At 36.4% G+C, this 18515-nt stretch overlaps 1 protein-coding gene across 1 annotated transcript; it reads right to left on the reverse strand.

Annotated features, from left to right (window-relative positions):
- Window positions 1-36: 36 nt before the first annotated feature.
- On the reverse strand, window positions 37-18374 carry LOC306872791 (STE20-like serine/threonine-protein kinase). The gene is made up of 18 exons (XM_079421631.1): window positions 17594-18374; window positions 16711-16875; window positions 13829-13877; window positions 12369-12518; window positions 11871-11943; window positions 11590-11784; window positions 10668-10749; window positions 9201-9332; window positions 8301-8996; window positions 6959-7089; window positions 6137-6260; window positions 5416-5595; window positions 4388-4517; window positions 3677-3801; window positions 3400-3591; window positions 2248-2373; window positions 2031-2144; window positions 37-1499 (listed from the first exon to the last, which is right to left on the reverse strand). Exons 1-18 carry the CDS (start codon window positions 17741-17743, stop codon window positions 1353-1355), a joined length of 2961 nt encoding a protein of 986 aa, XP_079277757.1. The 5' UTR covers window positions 17744-18374; the 3' UTR covers window positions 37-1352.
- Window positions 18375-18515: the final 141 nt, after the last annotated feature.

Below are 18515 nucleotides of genomic sequence, written 5' to 3' on the forward strand. Positions count from 1 at the left end.
AGAGAATCTTGAATAGAGAAACACAGATGACTGAACTATTCACCACAAAAGTTTTAATTACAGCAGCTTCCTATAATCACAATGATTTGATCTTTGACACAAACACAGTACATACAACTGTTATGCTGCTAACTTCACCTCACAAGTTGAAAATGCTTAAAAAAAAAATCAAGACAAAGTCAAATGCAAGCGTCTATCTGAAGGGATTCATTTATCAGAAGGTGCACAGCACTCTCTGTACAGTCAAATACATGCAGCAATGCTCTCAGATGATCATAATGACAAGAACTTTGTGTTTTGACGTTTCTGCCTTTTTTCACAGATTTTAAATGTTGTTTTGTTCCGTTTTTACAGACTACGGCACAAATGTAAATGCAGTAAACACTTCAAACTGTATGTTGGGAGTTGAGATGAAAGGAAATCTATTACTAAAAAAATGTGCTACAGTATACAATAATAAAAGAACACCTGGCTGATTAAAGTACATCGGTTTACAGAACAAATCATCCTCTACAATTATACTGAAAGTACACTAATGTACTGTAGAGATGTCTGAGTTAACTAAAACGCATGTAATCAAAAAACCATGTAAGTAAGTATGGACAACATGCAGAGTTTTCTTGCTTTGAAGTTCACAGAAATAATTGAAAGTTGAGATGATTTAATTCGGCTACATGTTCACATTGCATAGCAGTGCAAGCACAAATGCACTTTAAACCACAGTGATGTCAGGATATTTGCATACAGTATGGCTGATATGCTAAAACACCTCAAAGAAATGAATATGGCTGCTACTATAAATCCCAAAGATCCATATTATGATAAACAAAGCTCAAAAAAGTTATGTGAGATAACAGTCAGTCAAACATATTTAAATAACCCAGAAATTATGTCCTTAATGAAAAGGTATTTACCTCTAAATAATGTGCCTTTAAAACTTTAAGAACATTTTTATTATTATTCAGATTTTTGATTCTGATCGATTTAGTTGCATCATCCGCTTAGTTTAGTGCAAGCAAATTAGCCTGAAGCTGAACAGTCATTTAATGTACGCAGATTTAATCCTAAAAAAATGCCACAGTAAACCCAAAAAAAAAGACACTGAGACCACTGATTTGAAAAAAAAAAAAAAAAAAAGAGATCAATTTAGTGAATCACATTATCTTTCATAAACCATTGCTGAAATGTTTAGGGAAACCACACTGAAAATCCACTTTTAAAGCTTAAATTAAAAAACAAAAAGCACAGAATTCTCTGTATATTACTGGAACAATGAAGTCCGGGAACAAGGCAGCCGAGGTTCAGTCACAATGCAGTTTAGCATCTCTGTGCTTTTAGTGTGAATGTGTGCATTAAAAACCAGTGGAGTGGACACTCGGGACGGGGTAGAACTTTGAGATCCGGCTCTGGGTGGAGGGGTTAAGGCATGCAGACTCCCCGCTCATTTTGAAGAACATTTCCTGTTCCTGTAGCTTACGGGCGAATTCGTCCTCAAGGGCCTGTATGCAGAGGTTTCATGTTCTTAGTAAATGCACTAATTAAATCTTTTTAACATGATTGAAATGTTGAATGGTAAAGGTGCACTCGGTTACGCTTTGTTGGACTTAAGGTCATTGCACACTGAGTCCGAAATTTTCGCACGTTAAAAAATAAATACGACCTCACATTGTGTCAATCGCGTTTACACGTTGCCTCCGAAAATTTCGTCCGTCATAAATTTTTTTTGAATCAGGTTCGATTTTCTGCGTTTTTGCATACGTAGCATGCATTTTGATAGGAAAGGATAACGAATACGAAAAAATTAAAACGCATACGAAAATTTCGGACTGTGCAAGGACCTTTATACTGACACCTAGTGGAATGGATTAAGCATTACATAAAATCTTTTCATAGTCCATCATTATAGATTCATTCTGTGCGAGAAAGTCTTGTAAACAAGGTGTTTACAAAGACAACAAAATGTATAATAATTGAACCATTCAGAACTATGACTTGGGTTCAGTACTAGTGTTAATAACAGTAAGTGGTACCTTCTTGCGGGGTCTGAGTTTCTCTCTCCAGTCCTTGAGCTCTGCGCTGTGCTCCTCATCCAGCTCCTTCAGCTTCTGAGTCTCATGCTCAATCAACAGATGGCACTTCTCATTCTAAAACACGCAGAGGACACCATTACTTTCATTTTTATGACAAAGTAACCGTTTTCTAAAAACAATGTACTGTGTCTCTCCTATGGTTTGCTCAAGTGTGTACCTGCAGCTGCTGTAGTTCTCTAATGTTGGCCTCACACTGCGTCTGCAGGTCTCTCATCTGAGTCTCATGTTTCTGTTGTTGATGGTGACGCTCGTTCTTTTGTCTCTTCTCCTCCTGTGCTGCAAACTGTTCATTGGCCACACAAATAAATGTTTACTACACAAACACATTGACTACAAGAAAAAAATATTCTGTGCAAGAAGTTTAAATATTTAGGGATGCACTATATATAATATTATAATGAATATATAATATTATGGACCAATATTAGATATTTCAATTGGTAACCGGCAATATTGGATATATAATAGTGATATCAGCTTATCTTGCAAATCTATGTATACCAATTAATTAAAATCTCTAACAGCATCCAATAACATATGGCACAGATATATTGTGCCAATATTACAAATTTTAGTTAATCGGTACCCATTGACTGCATATATATATCAGCCAATATTGGGTATTTAATTGAGCATGTTTATTTCCCTTAAAGCATAAACAATTAAACTGGCCAATTATTATTGGCAAAAACAACAATTAACTTTTCATGTTCATGAATGGTAGAGCTAATTATACTATTAAAGGAATAGGTCACCCTAAAATCTGGCCAAAATATGAATAATACATAATCCAAAATAACATCTTCTCTAATGAAAAAGCCCATCAAAATCCTCTGACATTTGTTTAAAACTGTTTTGGATAGTTTTCGCTTATAAACGGTGCTTGATATGTGCATATTTCTCTCCTGATTCAGACAAGTTGACTTATTAACTGGAAAAAGCAATATTACTGATAAAGTACTTGTATTTTAGCTAAGGCTTGAATTCAAAAAAGTCATAATGAAGGATGTGTTTCTTATAAACATGCAGCTTTTCGCTTCCCAAGACTTTAATTGATGGGCTGGAGTTACTTGTGGATTACTGTGATGTTTTTATTAGCTGTTTGGACTCTCATTCTGACGGCACCCATTCACTGCAGAGGATCGATTGGTGAACAAGTGATGCTAAATTTCTCTAAATCTGTTCTGAAGAAGAAACAAACTCATGTACATCTCGGATGCCCTGAGGGTGAGTACATTTTCAGGGCATTTTAATTTTTGGGTGAACTATTCCTTTAATCCTTCAGTCTGAACCCGATATGACCTCTGACCTGTTTGACCCTCTCACGTTCCAGTTCCGGCGTGACCCCTGTGGTCGTGATGCGCAGACTCTTTTTGAACATGGCCATGCGGGTCTTTGCATCACTGCGCTGGATCTTAGGCAGTCTGGTCCTCTCCTGCGTCTGTTTGTTCTTCATCTCCTCTACCAGACGCTGGTTATACCTATGCATCTGCTCCATTTCCTATACAGAAACACATTTAGAGTGAAAACTAATTCATGCCAATAGCTGCCAGAAGAGCATATATAAGACTGATCTGGGAAGTAACCTTCTCGTGTCTTTTAAGCAGCTGGTGTCGCTGCATGAAGCACTGGTCTTTCAACTGCTGTTTGTGCAACTGGTGTTTTTCCTGTAGGTGGCGCTCTTCCAGCTCCCACATAGCGGCTTCTCGGGCTGCAAGAATCAGAAAGAACCGATTTTAGGCATCAAAACATAACACAATATGAAAAATGGATATTCCTTTGAACAGTAGTTTATATTTTCTCTCTAACACCCAGGAAAAAATATTTGAATAAATATAAAAGGCTGATGCCCAAAATACATCAAAGTCAACAAAAAACTGGTTTAGTCAATGTTTGCATAGAGAGGTGTGTAAAACAAATGTGCAAACCTGAACAAACAAATTCTATTTTAGTTCTATATATCACCTTTTGGACATCAGACAACACAATAGGCTTTGGGCATCTGAGATTTCAAGTAGGAATTACATTCGACTTTGTTTGAAATGCAGTAGGAGCCTCTAAAAACTGAGGAGGCCATATGGAGCAGATGCCATGGTGATGCATTTAACAGCAGGATCAGATCAGACCACACCAGACCAGACTGCTAAAGGCCACATGACAAGCATTAGAGAACTGTAATGCTACTGCTCACCACGCAAACAACCGACTAGTTTGTGAATGGTCTGAACTGCTAACACTGTAGAAACTGTAAATTAAGAGTTGGGAAGAATGGGAAGGAGACTTGTGCAAATATTGACCTCTCAGGAGCTGCTGCTTGTTGTTGAGACAGTCTCTCTCAATAGTGGCCAGCTCGTGTTTGTGCTGCTGAATGATCTTCTTCAGAGCGCTGTCCAGATCCTGCTGCTGCTTCTGAAGAAACTCCTGCTCCTATAAGCACACACGTACACACACAGTACTTAAAAACCAGGAAAAAACAACAGAAGACATTCATTTTGGAAGGACAGGGTGCATTTTGGGAAGAAACAGAGAACTAAAGCAAAACAGAAATTATTAAAAGAATGAAACTGCTTTTAACCATATGAGCTAACACTGTTAATATTTCTTAAGTAGACAGTTAAAAAGAAAATAACGGAAAGCAGAGTTCATGTTTCAAGGCACACTGCTTGCATCCTGCAGGGCGGCGCTGGAGAGACTGTTCTGCCACATGAGCAACATCCTGTGAGCTATCGTTAGTTGAGATACAGATAACGGATTCATACTTAAACTGTACGAACAAATGCATCTAAATACATTTGAACCAACCAAAACACACCAACACACAAAACTGAGTTGAAACAATTCGCCTCATCGTGCTCGTGTAACATGCACCACATAATCAGAAGTGCCACATTCTTTAAATATACTAGAAATTCTTAGTGTCGTGCAAACAAACAACGCAGCAATCAAGAAAAAACCCAGATCTGAAAGAATGCATTGACTACACAAACTAAAAACGGCCAAAATGTGCCTCATCTAGAAAAACCAAGTAGTGGAAATGTTTTTGGATGTTACCTCCTCACAAGGAGATTGTATTAGATCCTCGCTAATATGTTTCAGGATGAACGCATGTTTGGGTGAGAGCTCCTGCACTCCCCAAAAAATGTCAGAAAGAGAAGATAAAGGAGATTTGGGTGGATTTTGCAGGGTGAAGCTCAGGCAATGTGAATTTTATTTAGTTGAGGACACATCAGAAGCAATCTGGGAGATGAGCTCACAAATTTATTCAAATCAACAACAGTATGAATCTTCTGAAAAGCGGGAAACAACTTCCTAATCTCTTCCATACCTCTTTCTTGCGGTTCTTGAGGGTGCTCTGAAACTTGGAAAGCTCTTTGTCCTGCTCAGCTTTGATGCGTTTGGCCTCTTCTCTGAGGCGCTCGGTGTGCTCCTGCTCCAGACGCTCGATGGTCTGTTTCTGCTGCCGCTCCATATTCTCCACCTCCGTATCATACTGACGCTTCTTACTCTGACAAGACAAGAAAACAGAAATTATAAAGCAGATCTACAAGTACTGCCCCTACAGGGCCCCTCAAAAAACATATAGAAATAAGTAGGTAGAAGACAAGAGACATCGGTTCCAGGTAATGCAGCTTAAAACACTGACCTTCCCTTAATAATCAGACACAGATTACGCACCCTAAAGGTAATGACACAGCTGAGCATGTGACGTAACTCGGTAAGGTTCTTGCCAGGGTTTCTGGGTTTGGTGTTACCACTAGTCTCAGGAGTGCAAACATATGCTTCTAACTAAGGCTATTAGTGTAATAAACACCTGAATATCACATCAACAGAGTATCTTGACAGGCTTTGGTTTCTTCTGTGGCAACAGTGCATGGTTTCAAGGTGCCATCTTAAGAAGTCACGGTGAAGTCCGGACCGGATCATATCAAAACAAGGACAATCAAACAACTATTCACTGGGATCACCCCAGTGAATAGTTGTTTGATTGTCCTTGTTTTGATATGATCCGGTTCCATCAATAAAACAGTGATTCAGTTCTTGCTCACCGTGACTTCCTGTTCGAAGCGTTTGTAGATCTGCTCTCTCTGCTGCTGGAGTTTGTTGCTGAGCTGCTGTTGGGCTCTCTGCTCCTCTTTCTGAAGAAGTCTCAGTTCCCTCAGCTCCTGACGCCTGAAACATTTTACACTCATTTTACACTGATCGAACAATAAAAAAAAAAATCCATGAAGTACCACAGAACCTTTCCATTCCATAGAAAGTTCTTTATAAGTGGAATAAGATTTTTCGATTTTTAAAATGTTAAAATGGTTCTTTTAAAAACTGAAGCATTTTCTGGGGAAACATTTCCTTTTGGAACCTTTATTTTTAAGAAAGCACAGTATTTAAACTACCATTATATGGCATTTTTAGATTTTTATGCAATCAAATAAATCCACCTACAAATGCTGATTTAAAATTGCTGAAGTATGAAAACTGCAGAGTTTGTGGAAATGGCACTATCCAGTCTAACAGGATGCTCATCCAGGCAGGAACAGGAAGTATCACTCAGCTTATTTTCCTTTTAGCACATCTAGTCTTTTATCTGTAAACAGCACTAATAAACACTGCACAGGAAACATTTTTGTGCCGCTTTGTAGTTATTCCGTCCTGCCACGAAAGATGATTGAACACTCAAGGGCACTAGCTGTCTGTGTGCATTTACCAAAACAGATTGATACAAGCAAAAGAAGCAGAAGCTTTTACCATAAAATTTCTACCACAACATGAAACAGGCAGAGCTAAAGTCATTATCAATGAATGCAAATATGATGCAAACATGAAGCAAACATGCAAATCATCTTAGAGCAGTTAAGCAGCTGATGCCTCACCGGAGGAATCTCATCATCTCGCTTTTGGTGTCATTGTCTGTGATGATCTTGGACGTTGTTACGCTGACTTCCACACCATCCACGATGAACTTGCGAGTCTTTTTCAGAGTCTTTTTCTGTCTCTTGTTGTACTAGAACACATTGAATATTATTTATTTGAAAAAAAAATATTCCAGATATTTTTCAGCCTTATGATATATATAACACAATATTCATGATAGTGGTGTAAATGTGCTTCATTATTTTTTTCTTTAGTAAAACCAAATATAGTTTGGCCTAACAGCCACTGCAGTCTAAAGTTAAAATTGTACAATTTTTTTTTTTTTTTTTTTTAATGTTTAACTTGGAACCCAGTAACAAGCAAACAAATAATTTGCAGGCCACAAAATTAATTCACAATATATTTTTTTGCAATTTACATTCAGCCTTTAGGTTTAAAAAGCTTACATTTTACAACTTAAACTCAGTTAATAAATAAATAAAGCAAGCCTGAAAAAATATTAAAATGGTTTAAAATGTAAAAACATACTCCCATTAAAAAATACAATTATATAAATTAAATAAAACTATTTTGTTTTTATTTTCATAAATTTTTCACTAAATTTACAGTTCACTATACATATATTTATTTATTTTAAATCTATTAAATTTGTAATATTTAAAAATTTAAACAAAAGAAAAATGCCACACTGGGAACATTTCTGAGTGACAACACGAGCAAATCATTTAATCAGAGTTTTGAACTGATTCAATGAACTGATTGGACTGATTTTTATATAAGTGACCCTGGACCACAAAACCAGTCTTAAGTGTCAATTTTTCGAAATTGAGATTTATACATTCACTTCACATTTATACATTTATACATACACCTGAAAGCTGAATAAATAAGCTTTCCATTGATGTATGGTTTGCTAGGATTGGACAATATTTAGCCGAGATACAACTATTTGAAAACTTGGAACCTGAGGGTAAAAAAAAAAGAATCTAAATATTGAGAAAATTACCTTTAAAGTTGTCTAAATTAAGTCCTTAGCAATGCATATTACTAATCAAAAATTAAGTTTTGATACATTTACAAAATATATTCATGGAACATGATCTTTATGTAATATCCTAATGATTTTTGGCATAAAAGAAAAAAAAAATGTATTTTTGGCTATTGCTACAAATATACCCCAGCGACGTAAGACTGGTTTTTGTGGTCCAGGGCCATATATATATATAAAAAAAGAATCAAACCAGGTGTAACAACACTAAAATTTTAATCAGAGGCTCCACTGAAAAACTTTCATTCTTGCTAGATCATAAAACTAGTGTAATGACAGAAGGTGTTTCTCACCTGCTGAGAGATGGTTCCTGGCTCCTTGGATTTGCTAATAAAGCTGGAGATGGATAAGTTCAGATCTATGCTGCTGTTGTCAGCTGAAGAACTGATCCCAGAGTCAGAGTCCTCCTTCTTCACATACCTGGGCTTCACTGGGCTTTGTTTCTCCAACAGTTCAGGTTTCTCCTTTTCCTCAACGCTCTCTTCTTCTTTCAATGGATATGTTGGAATAGGTTCATCAGGCACAGCTTGTTTAACGGGTTCTGTTGGTGTCTCCAATGAAGAAATATCTGATGCAGACACTTCCTTTTTGAGTTCACCATTGCCCACCACCTCCTTTTCCTCTTCCAGTTTCTCTCCATCAGGTTTGGCTCTTTGCTCCTCTGTTTGGACTACTGTATCAGTAGGAGTCTCTGGTTCTAGAGGCTTCTCTTCAGCTTTAGGTTCTTGAGATTCCTTTGGAGATAATTCCACAGCTTGTTCCTTAGATTCAGGTTCTGCTACATCCTCAATGTGGTTCTCGCCCACCTTCAGAGGTTCTTCTTCCTTCTTTATTCCAGTTATACCATTATCATCTGGCAGTTTGGGTGTAGCGACCTCCTCGATCTTCTCAGGAACAGACTCCAAGGTGGATGGCGACTGTGGAAGCTTCTCGTCTTCAGAGCTTCCAACGCTAGCGTCAGATGGTGCACGTTTGTGTCCAGGAAGCAGCTAAAGGGAAAGATCATTTTAAACATGTTAGCACAATAATGAAGGAGGAAAAAAATAAACACGCTGCTATGTAATAAATGCAAAGGGTAAATTCAACAGGCCAACGGTACGCTGAATATTCATCCAGACTTAGCAGTCCACACTAGAATTAATATTTCTCTGAAAAGTGTTCCAAATATGTTTGTGGTTCCTATAATCTCTTACCAGGTTTCCTTCATGATCTTCTTCCTCCTCTTCCTCCTTCAGGTCCTCTATCTCCTCTGTGACCTCCGCCTTGGCCTCAGCGACGAGTTCCCGCAGGGGTCGGCTGTTGGTCACACTACTCACAAACGGGTGCTGCACAGATGAAGGAAACTACCTTTACTACAATAAGCATTAAAATTACACATATTAGCAAATATTAACAAGACAGTAATAATCTGAACATCGGATTACACTGTTCCAGGTAAATTCTTTGAAGCTAGCATCGTCCAACACATATTTAATGTACAAGTATTAATTTCATCTGATATTATTGTCAATTTTCAGAAAATAATAAATAATAATACAAAACAAAAACACACATATATACACATACACACGCTCAAAATGCATGTTCATTTTTCATATTGTACAATACAATTTTGTACATTTTACTGTACTGAAAAATGAATATGCATTTTGAGATTTGCAAAAGATTACATTTAACAGTACTTTTAAATTATTAGTGTTTTCAAAGATCTTGAGAAACAAATTCAGTCAAATGTGCAAAAAAAACCCAACAACAACAAAATATATTTTTACATGAATCAACCTTCGTCTCATATAATTTTGAAGTTTGTTGGAACTGGTGGACAAGTATAAATAAATAAATAAACAGTGCCATTAAATTATTAGTGTTTTTAAAAATTAACTTTTACAGCCAAATTTAAAAGCAAATGTAAGTAAGAATTAGTCTCCACAAATAAACCAATATGGTAAGATGGACAAGAACCACGTCTAGTATGATAACCAATATGATAATGATACACTGTGCATCACTATTTGGCATTAAGAAAATAAGGCCTAATTTAGGACCATTAAGATATATTGCATTGTCATAAGATAAGCCAAACAGAAAATGCCTGAAACTCAAGTGTTCAACAGACAAGAGGAAAACGAGCACAACATAATCAATGTCCCATGAGGATCCTAGTCTCCATTTCTTACCTTTCTTGGCTTTGAGACCTGCTGCAGACAATCAATAGCTGGTCTGAGAATGTGCAGCTTCTTTGATATGATCACCTTAATTGGAGGAAAACTCGAGTTCTGTATTTTCAACCCCATTCAGCCTTTAACTGCAGCGTTTAGTGCTTCTAAGTGAGCGTGTGTGCATATGCTCGCCGTCAGTGCTAGGCTGGCCTACTTAAAGCCTCGGAAAGAAAATCTCCTTTGCTGACGTCAGTTCTTAGGATGAAGGCTGGTGCAGAAAGTGCCTGACACAGACAAACTTATAAATGAATAGCTGCTGATTCATGTGGCAAGAAAGGCCACATAGAGCAGCAGGTGGACGAGCAGCAGACCAGGGTGATGGTAAACAAGGGGCTTTTACGCTGAGAGGCTGCTGCTATTCTGACTCAGGTTAGGTCAAGTTTGTGAGGATGTGGTCTTAGATTATAAGTCTTGAAATAAAGGTGAGACATGTCAATTCACCTGAAGAAGTTGTGCTGTGCTCCACCTATTGTCCACATTCTTATCCAGCGCATGTTTCAGGAAGTCATTAAACTCAGGAGACCTGCAGAAGAATGCAGAGAGAAGTAATTAAAACTCTGAAATAAACCAAATGGAAGTATGGGTAAAACAAAAAGAAAAAAAGAAAATTGAAATTCATTTCATGCATTTAAGCATTTAATTTTCGAGATCATGAGAAATCAGTGTTTCCAATAGTGACTTTCATTGATCGTGTATATACACATGCACATTTACACACACGCATATAAACACAATTCTTAAAATAATATTAAATAAAACATACATTCACAATTTTTTAATTCATTTTTATTTACTGTATATTTAACTGCGGAGGCTCACTTGCCCTATTTGTGCATTTAGATTATCATTGCTGTCATTATAGCTTACTTAAAGTTAATCACTGAAAACACTAATATTTAATATTAATTAAAATGAGGTAAAATACAATGAAACAAAGAATTAAAAATATATTTTTAAAAAATGCAAGAAAATGTAAGAATTAAATAAATAATCAAATTTAATTATAAAAAAAACAACAATTTACTTATACTAAAATTATTATTATTATTTTCAAATAAAAAAACCTTTTGTAAAATACCATTTTGAAGCCTGTTGGCTCAGTAAACTAAAAATGTGGTAACATTTAATTAAAGCCTTTATGCATAATTTCAATCAAAAATAAACTGCATTATAACATTTAAAGATTTGTTTGTGTGCATTACAATGCATTAAAACTACTTCTATGATGCATCTATAATGCATATTGTCTAAAGAATTTCAGTAAAGTGTCACCAAAAAATTATATATATATATAAAAAAAATACAAGTGCAAAAAAACAGTAGTCTGTGTCATACTATTCACACAAATCACTTGGTTTTGTACCATTTTGAAGGCCGCTGGAGAGTAGGCGGGTCAGCTTTAGCGATCTTGAGCAGAACTCTCATTGGGTTCATCTCATGGTTGGGCGGTTCGATCTGGGCCAGCTCGATCAGAGTGATTCCTAGAGACCAAATATCAGCCTTATAGTCATACGGCCTGTCCTTAGACGTCTCGCACATCACGACCTCTGGAGCCATCCTGGATAAAAGACAGCGATATCAGTGTGTCAGCAACGTCAATGTGTGTAATTACAAGTAGCTTCATTTTATGAAACTCTAACTTGCCAGTAAGGGGTTCCAATGAAAGAGTCTCTTCGCTGGATGGTCTTTGTGTTCTTGGCAGACACTCCAAAGTCCGCTGAAAAACACAGAAAAAGTTATTTTTGGGAAACGTTCTGCCTGAAAAGAGTGCTTATGCCATCTTTATATAAATAAAAACAATGTTTGTCTTGATATCTTGTTGTCTAATGCAATGACATTCGGTAGTTTCACAAACCAGCACCACAGAATAATTTACATCTGGTCACTGACGTAGTTTATTTTAGCTGCGGTTTAGTCTGACATGTAAATGACCCTCCTCAGTTCCTCTCTGTATCTTTCTGTGTCTCTCCACTGTGTTATTACATAACTGTGAAACTGCTCATCATCTGAAACGGCTGAAATGAGCAACAAAAACTAAAAACACTTCACTGTGAATCTGATAATAAACTTCCTGAGCTGATTAACTAGCTGCACATGCACAGAATCTGTAGCATCTAAACGCTCCCTACAAACCCTACTCACCCAGTTTGACATCTCCGTCGAGTGAGAGCAGGATGTTTCCAGCCTTCAAGTCTCTGTGGATCACCTTGTTGTCATGCAGATACTGCAGAGCCTCCAGAGTCTGCTTACAAACCACCCTGATCTGCGGCTCCGTCAGAGGCCTTTCCAGCTCTACACACACAAATGAAGAGGGAAATGCTTACAAACACAAATACACTTATATGAAGATTTAAAATAATTTCCATATACTATTACAATCATATTTTCTGTTTCCTAACATTCAGTTTTGAGTTATGTAAAATTAGTTGCTGATTCTTAAAGGGATAGTTCACCCAGAATTAGAAATTCTGTCATTAATTACTCACCCTCGCGTCGTTCAAGACCTTCGTTTATCTTCAGAACACAAATTAAGATATTTTTGATCAAATCCGAGAGCTCTCTTACGGGATTGGAACGACATGAGGGTGAGTAATTAATGACAGAATTTAAATTTTTGGGTGAACTATCACTTTAAATTTCTCACATAACTCAGGAGTTACCAGTTTGAATCAGCCATGATGAGTACTTGACTCACTGAATCAGTCCAAGCCGTTACTGAATCAACATTTGACTCACTAACTGAACTGAAAGCTAATTACAATCAAAAATGAAGCAAATTCATTTATTTTGATAGACAGGTCTACCGTTAATTTGGAAACTGTTTTAAGGACCATTAATGTTTTTCCTGTGTTTTACTTTTTAAATGGTGTTTCAATAAAAAAAATATATATTGTGATATACAAGCATTACCAACAAACATTTTACAAATCACATGATGGATATTTATGATATATAATATATATATATATATATATATATATATCAGTTATATGATATAGTAATACTGATAAATATTATTACAATTTAAAATTGTTTTCTATTTTAATATATTTTAATAATAAATAAAATGTATTCCTGTGATTAAAGCTGAATTTCCAGCATCATTACTCCAGTCTTCAGTGTCACATTATCCTTCAGAAATCATTCCAATATGCTGATTTGCTGCTCAAGAAACATTTATTATTATTATCAATATTTCACAATATTGTATCATCAAAGGTTGTACTGTTTATATCTTTGTAAAAATACTTTTTGAAGGATTCTTTGGTGAATAGAAAGTAAAAAAACTTGCATTAGAAAACTTTTGTAACATAATAAAAGTTTTTACTGTCACTTTTGATCAATTTAATGCATCCTTGATAAATAAAAGTATTAATTTCCAGAAAAAAGAATCTGACCCTCATTCTATAAAACAAAACATATCTACACTGAACTTGAGCTTTAACAGGTCAAGCAACCAGTGTGAGTAATAAATGTCCAGTTAAAGTTCAACTTAGCCTTTAAGATTTAAATGTGTTTTTGACTAATGACAAGGAACTGGTTGTTATACGTCACCTTTTCCTGATGCAGTCTTGCATGTTAAATGCTTTGTGTGAACTCACCGAGCATGACTGCATCGATGGCTCCGCCGGCACAGAACTCTATCAGGATCTGCAGACAGAAACATTGAGAACATAAAACTGGGTCTTTCCTAAAACACAATCACACCGTTTTACAAAAGTATGGCTGCTTACACTACATCGCACAAAACAGACTGACTGAGATTAGCATACTGGCTTTATTTCCCAACAATCATCTGGGCACAATAGCAGAATTGTGTTTAGTAGCCAAATCTGTTTATGCTATTGTCATGAACGCACCTACATGCAGCCAGTGGTTTAAAACACAGACAAGCTGCACTCATTCAGAGAGTCATTGTTCATTCAACTCATTTATTCTTGTGCACATGTGCACAAACAACAACATCTAGAAATCTCACTCAGCTTAGCCCATGAACACATCAGAGTTTGTGGCAAATAAATGGATAAAACCAGAACTCCAGTTCAACGACTAGACCACATTATTACAAAACAATTCACTTCGCAGGGCTGTGGTTGGTCAACTGCGCTGCATTGCAGGGTCATGATTGGCCACTGAGGCTGCTGAGTCTTGAAGGCTTTTCTTGCTCCTCAATATGGAGAATGACATAACCGGATCGAGCGACAGAGGCCTGTATGAGCACGAGGAAAGACGAAAGCTCTCTGCACATTAGCGCAGCGCCAGAATTGAGCCCTTTCTGTCCTAATAGGATTAGAACAGGAGAGTTTCCGTGAACAGCAGGCGGATGGAGGGGTCACGGCTGGGGTCATCTGAAGAGGATGGGCAGGTACTGGTAAAGACTGCTCACATAGTCACTACTAAACAACAACAGAGTTACCTGCATTACAAATACTATACATTATATTTTAGGCGAGTTGTGAGATTTTAATGAATCATCGACTGAACCAATCTAAAAATGTACTACTACACTAAATAATCATGGATTACTTGCTTGCTGACTATTAAGCTATGATGTTAGACTCAAAAATTTGCTCAAATTTGTAAATAAAAGTGCAAATAGCTTCAGCTAAGAAACACATGAAGCTTTAAAACAGTGTTAATGTCTGATCCTCACACTACTGGTGCAGCACTCAGAACAGTCGGCGTTATTCATTCTCTCGAGCGCTGTGTCACTGTGGGTGAGATGTTGGTTTAGACTGACGGCATTGAGAACACAATAGCCCACACAGTACGGTCATTCAGTCTCAGAACGACAATGGCCATACTCAACGCACAAGAAGAGGCTTCATTTGCAACTCTGAAGTATAGTTTTCTGTTTATTCCCATTGATCCCACTTTCTGGCAAACAGAATGCACTATTAAGCCTCAAATATACCACAAAGAGAGATGTGCTATTTATTCTGCTTAAGCTATAAATGGCTGATGAATAATCCAGTTTAAACAATCCTTGAATCACAGCTAAATCAAAGCCCTCCCATATCTTCATACTGAAATAGGTTAATATCAGTCCATTTCCTTGTGTACGGCAGGATCAGAGTAAAATATGCACACCTCTCCCAGTACACATTGTTCAGTGCACAATGAGGCAGATGAAGAAAACAGGCACTGACTGAGAGTACTCAAGCCTGTGCTCACTGTGAGAAACTTGCCTTGCCTTTCTGGTAAATCTCATGAAACATTTGAAGACTGTGTCCAGGTCATATTCACTTTCAAATCAAACTAAATAACAAACCATATTTTACTTCAGATGGAGCTTAATTTTAAGGCCCTTAAAATGTTTGGCAGTATGACACTGACAATTATACAATAGAAAAATCATTTTAATTGTATATTATAGGGCTGCAAAATGATTAACCACATTCAAAATAAAAGTTCATGTTTATATACTATGTGTGTACTGTGTATATTTATTATGAATATATAAATACACACACATACATGTATATATTAAGGAAAAATTTATAATGTAACAAATGTTAGATTTATATATAAAATATTTATCATTTACATGTAATATAAATTAGACACATGTGTATATATATATATATATACACAAAAATATTTTTTTAATATATACATGGGTGTGTGTTTGTATATACATAATAAATATACACAGTACACACACATATAGCATGTGAACATAAACTTTTTTATTTCGTTTTGCAGCCCTAGTATATTACACTACCATTCAAAAGTTTGGCATTAATAGGATTTTTTGCACACAAATCAAGATTTTTGTACTCCCATTAATTTTTCATGATTTTTTTTGCATGCATTTATGATAATACAGTAAAAATACTTATTATAGCAATAAGAATAATCATTGCCAATAAATAGGAACTACCCTGAATAAATGAGCTTTCCACTGATGTATGGTTTGTTATGATAGGGCAATATTAGGCTGAGATATAATTTGAAAATCTGGAATCTGAGGGTGCAAAAAAATTCAAATACTGAGAAAATTGCCTTTAAAGTTGTCCAAATGAAGACCTTAGCAATGCATATTACTAATCACAAATGAAGTTTTGATATATTTACGGTACAAAATTTACAAAATATCTTCAAGGAACATGATCGTTACTTAATATCCCAATGATTTTTGGCATAAAAGAAAAATCAATCATTTTGACCCATGCAATGTATTTTTGGCTATTGCTACAAATATACCCCAGTGACTTAAGACTGGTTTTGTGGTCCAGGGTCACAAAAGGACTGAAATGACCTGAAAGCTGTCTGAGGCCACTTCAACCTTGTTGTAAACTTCCACTGTGCAGGAAGGAAATAGCTTGAGTTAACAAGAAAGCAAGCAGGATTGTCTCCTATTCCTTTGTCCTGTCTTTGATGATGATGATCTAGTCACCATGCAATATGAAGCTATTGCTGTGGAAAACACAAAACAAAATCTGCGTAATAAGGAAACTAAACAAACTAAATCCACACTCACCCACAGTTTGCTCTCGTAGTAAAACGCATCAAGCAGCTTGACAATATTGTGATGATCACATGATGCCAAGATGTCAATCTCCACCATGTAGTCCTCCAGCTCATCTTCACTTTTGGTGTCAATCACCTTTGCAGCAGCAAAAATGCCTGTCTGCTTGTTTTGAGCCTGAATAAAAAGAAAATTATATTTCAATAAAAAGTTTATTTATACATACCATGCAGTCCACCCTTCAACAGAAATCCTATTCAGTGCCATTCACAGTAATGACGAAGGTCAACAGAACAATTCGACTGCTTTGGTAATCTAAAGGATTTAGAAGCTAACGTGATTCAGCAGTGAAAAACTAACCAGGTCAAAGTCTGCTGTTTATTGCAGGACGATTGTGAATGAAATGTGCAGTGGTTTTTGATTGTATTTTGCCACTATGTGTGATGCAGTTGCTTTTGATGTATTTGGCATGTTATGAAGACATTTAATTTTTAGAATTCAAACTTTGACAATGTACAACTTGCATGCAATTTGTAATGCAAATACACATTTTTCATAAAATATAAATTAATACAATGACAACAGATATTAATAGTATTTAAAGGGAGTTAAAATTATTAAAAGAGTCAAATGTTTCTAATTTACGCAAATATTTTGTTGAAAAAAAAAAGTTAGTCTAATTTTTAAGGGTACTAAAATAATTATAGCCACAGTCTAAAAAGAAACAATATTTTCTTGCACTTTCATTAGTTTGTGTACTAGATAGATTGATGGATATCAATAGAGCAATTCCATTATAAGTGTATTATATGTAGGTAACCCTATATCTATTCATAAGAAAACTATTGGCGTCCAAAAATCAGAAGATTAATCGAGATCTTTGTTTTTATTGTACCTTGAAGACCTTTCCGAAGGCTCCATCCCCCAGTTCTCCCACAATCTCCCAGATTTCCTCCGGGTTCGTGTCCCTGTGCACGTGATCATATTGCTTTTTCTTCTTCTCTGCGCCCAATTTAAAGATTTTTCGGAAATTAAAGAAGGACATAGCCAGATCCCACACGTCTCTTTCTCTGTTCGGCTGACAAAGGGAGATTTCTTTCAATTAATGTCTAAACATGCGCAAATCAATGCAACTGCTATTGCATTCCCAATCCTATTCAGTCTCTTGTCTAATCAGGAAATAATGCTGACATGTTCGTCTTTGCACGTTATATCTGGAGAGCTTGGTGTGTTACACTAGCAGTCATTTAGTGATCACTACTTCAATGCAATAATAGACAGACAAAGAAAATACTTGATTCTAGCTATTCTTTGCTCTTTGAAGTCCAAAAAATATTCAAAATAAAAACAAATCATGAATCTACTACGTGTAAAGGCGATCTTGAGATGAATAAATCCTTTCGAGGTAAGTCATGAGGTTGTTGTTGTTCCTCGGGGTTTCATGGATCTGATCCGTAAAAACATCTAACGTTAGTTGTTTCTCTTTCTCTTTAAATAAAATCTGACAAGAGGCTGATAAAATGTGTGTATATCCGATACAATCACAGTCCTCACAGATCGTACATCCTCCGGTCTCGGGTTAAAAGCGAAACCGCTCCAAACGCGTGAAAACGCACAATAGTTTTTGTTTGGAGAAACTATGCGCCTCCTGTGCGTGCGCGCGCCCCCTCTAATCTAGCGGATTGGTGTCGCTGTGCGCGTTCACGAGGCGCGGCGATTCTTCGCTGGGGTTCGGTGACGCGCCTGGGCTTTACTGTCGCCTGCCGTCGTGGATGTCACCGACTTCTCAGCGTTAAATTACACGCTAATAAAGACTT

Source organism: Barbus barbus (assembly GCF_936440315.1).
Source record: "Barbus barbus genome assembly, chromosome: 7".
In the NCBI taxonomy this organism is placed as follows: domain Eukaryota; kingdom Metazoa; phylum Chordata; class Actinopteri; order Cypriniformes; family Cyprinidae; genus Barbus; species Barbus barbus.

Bases quoted from the DNA above. Each gene is read 5' to 3' on its own strand.
- LOC306872791 (XM_079421631.1), bottom strand. From the start codon at position 17,743: ATGTCCTTCTTTAATTTCCGAAAAATCTTTAAATTGGGCGCAGAGAAG. The intron at 3,592-3,676 runs GTTACTTCCCAG...GTTTCTGTATAG, and splicing joins TGCTTAAAAGACACGAGAAG to GAAATGGAGCAGATGCATAG. The intron at 2,145-2,247 runs GTACACACTTGA...TGCGTGTTTTAG, and splicing joins GAGAACTACAGCAGCTGCAG to AATGAGAAGTGCCATCTGTT.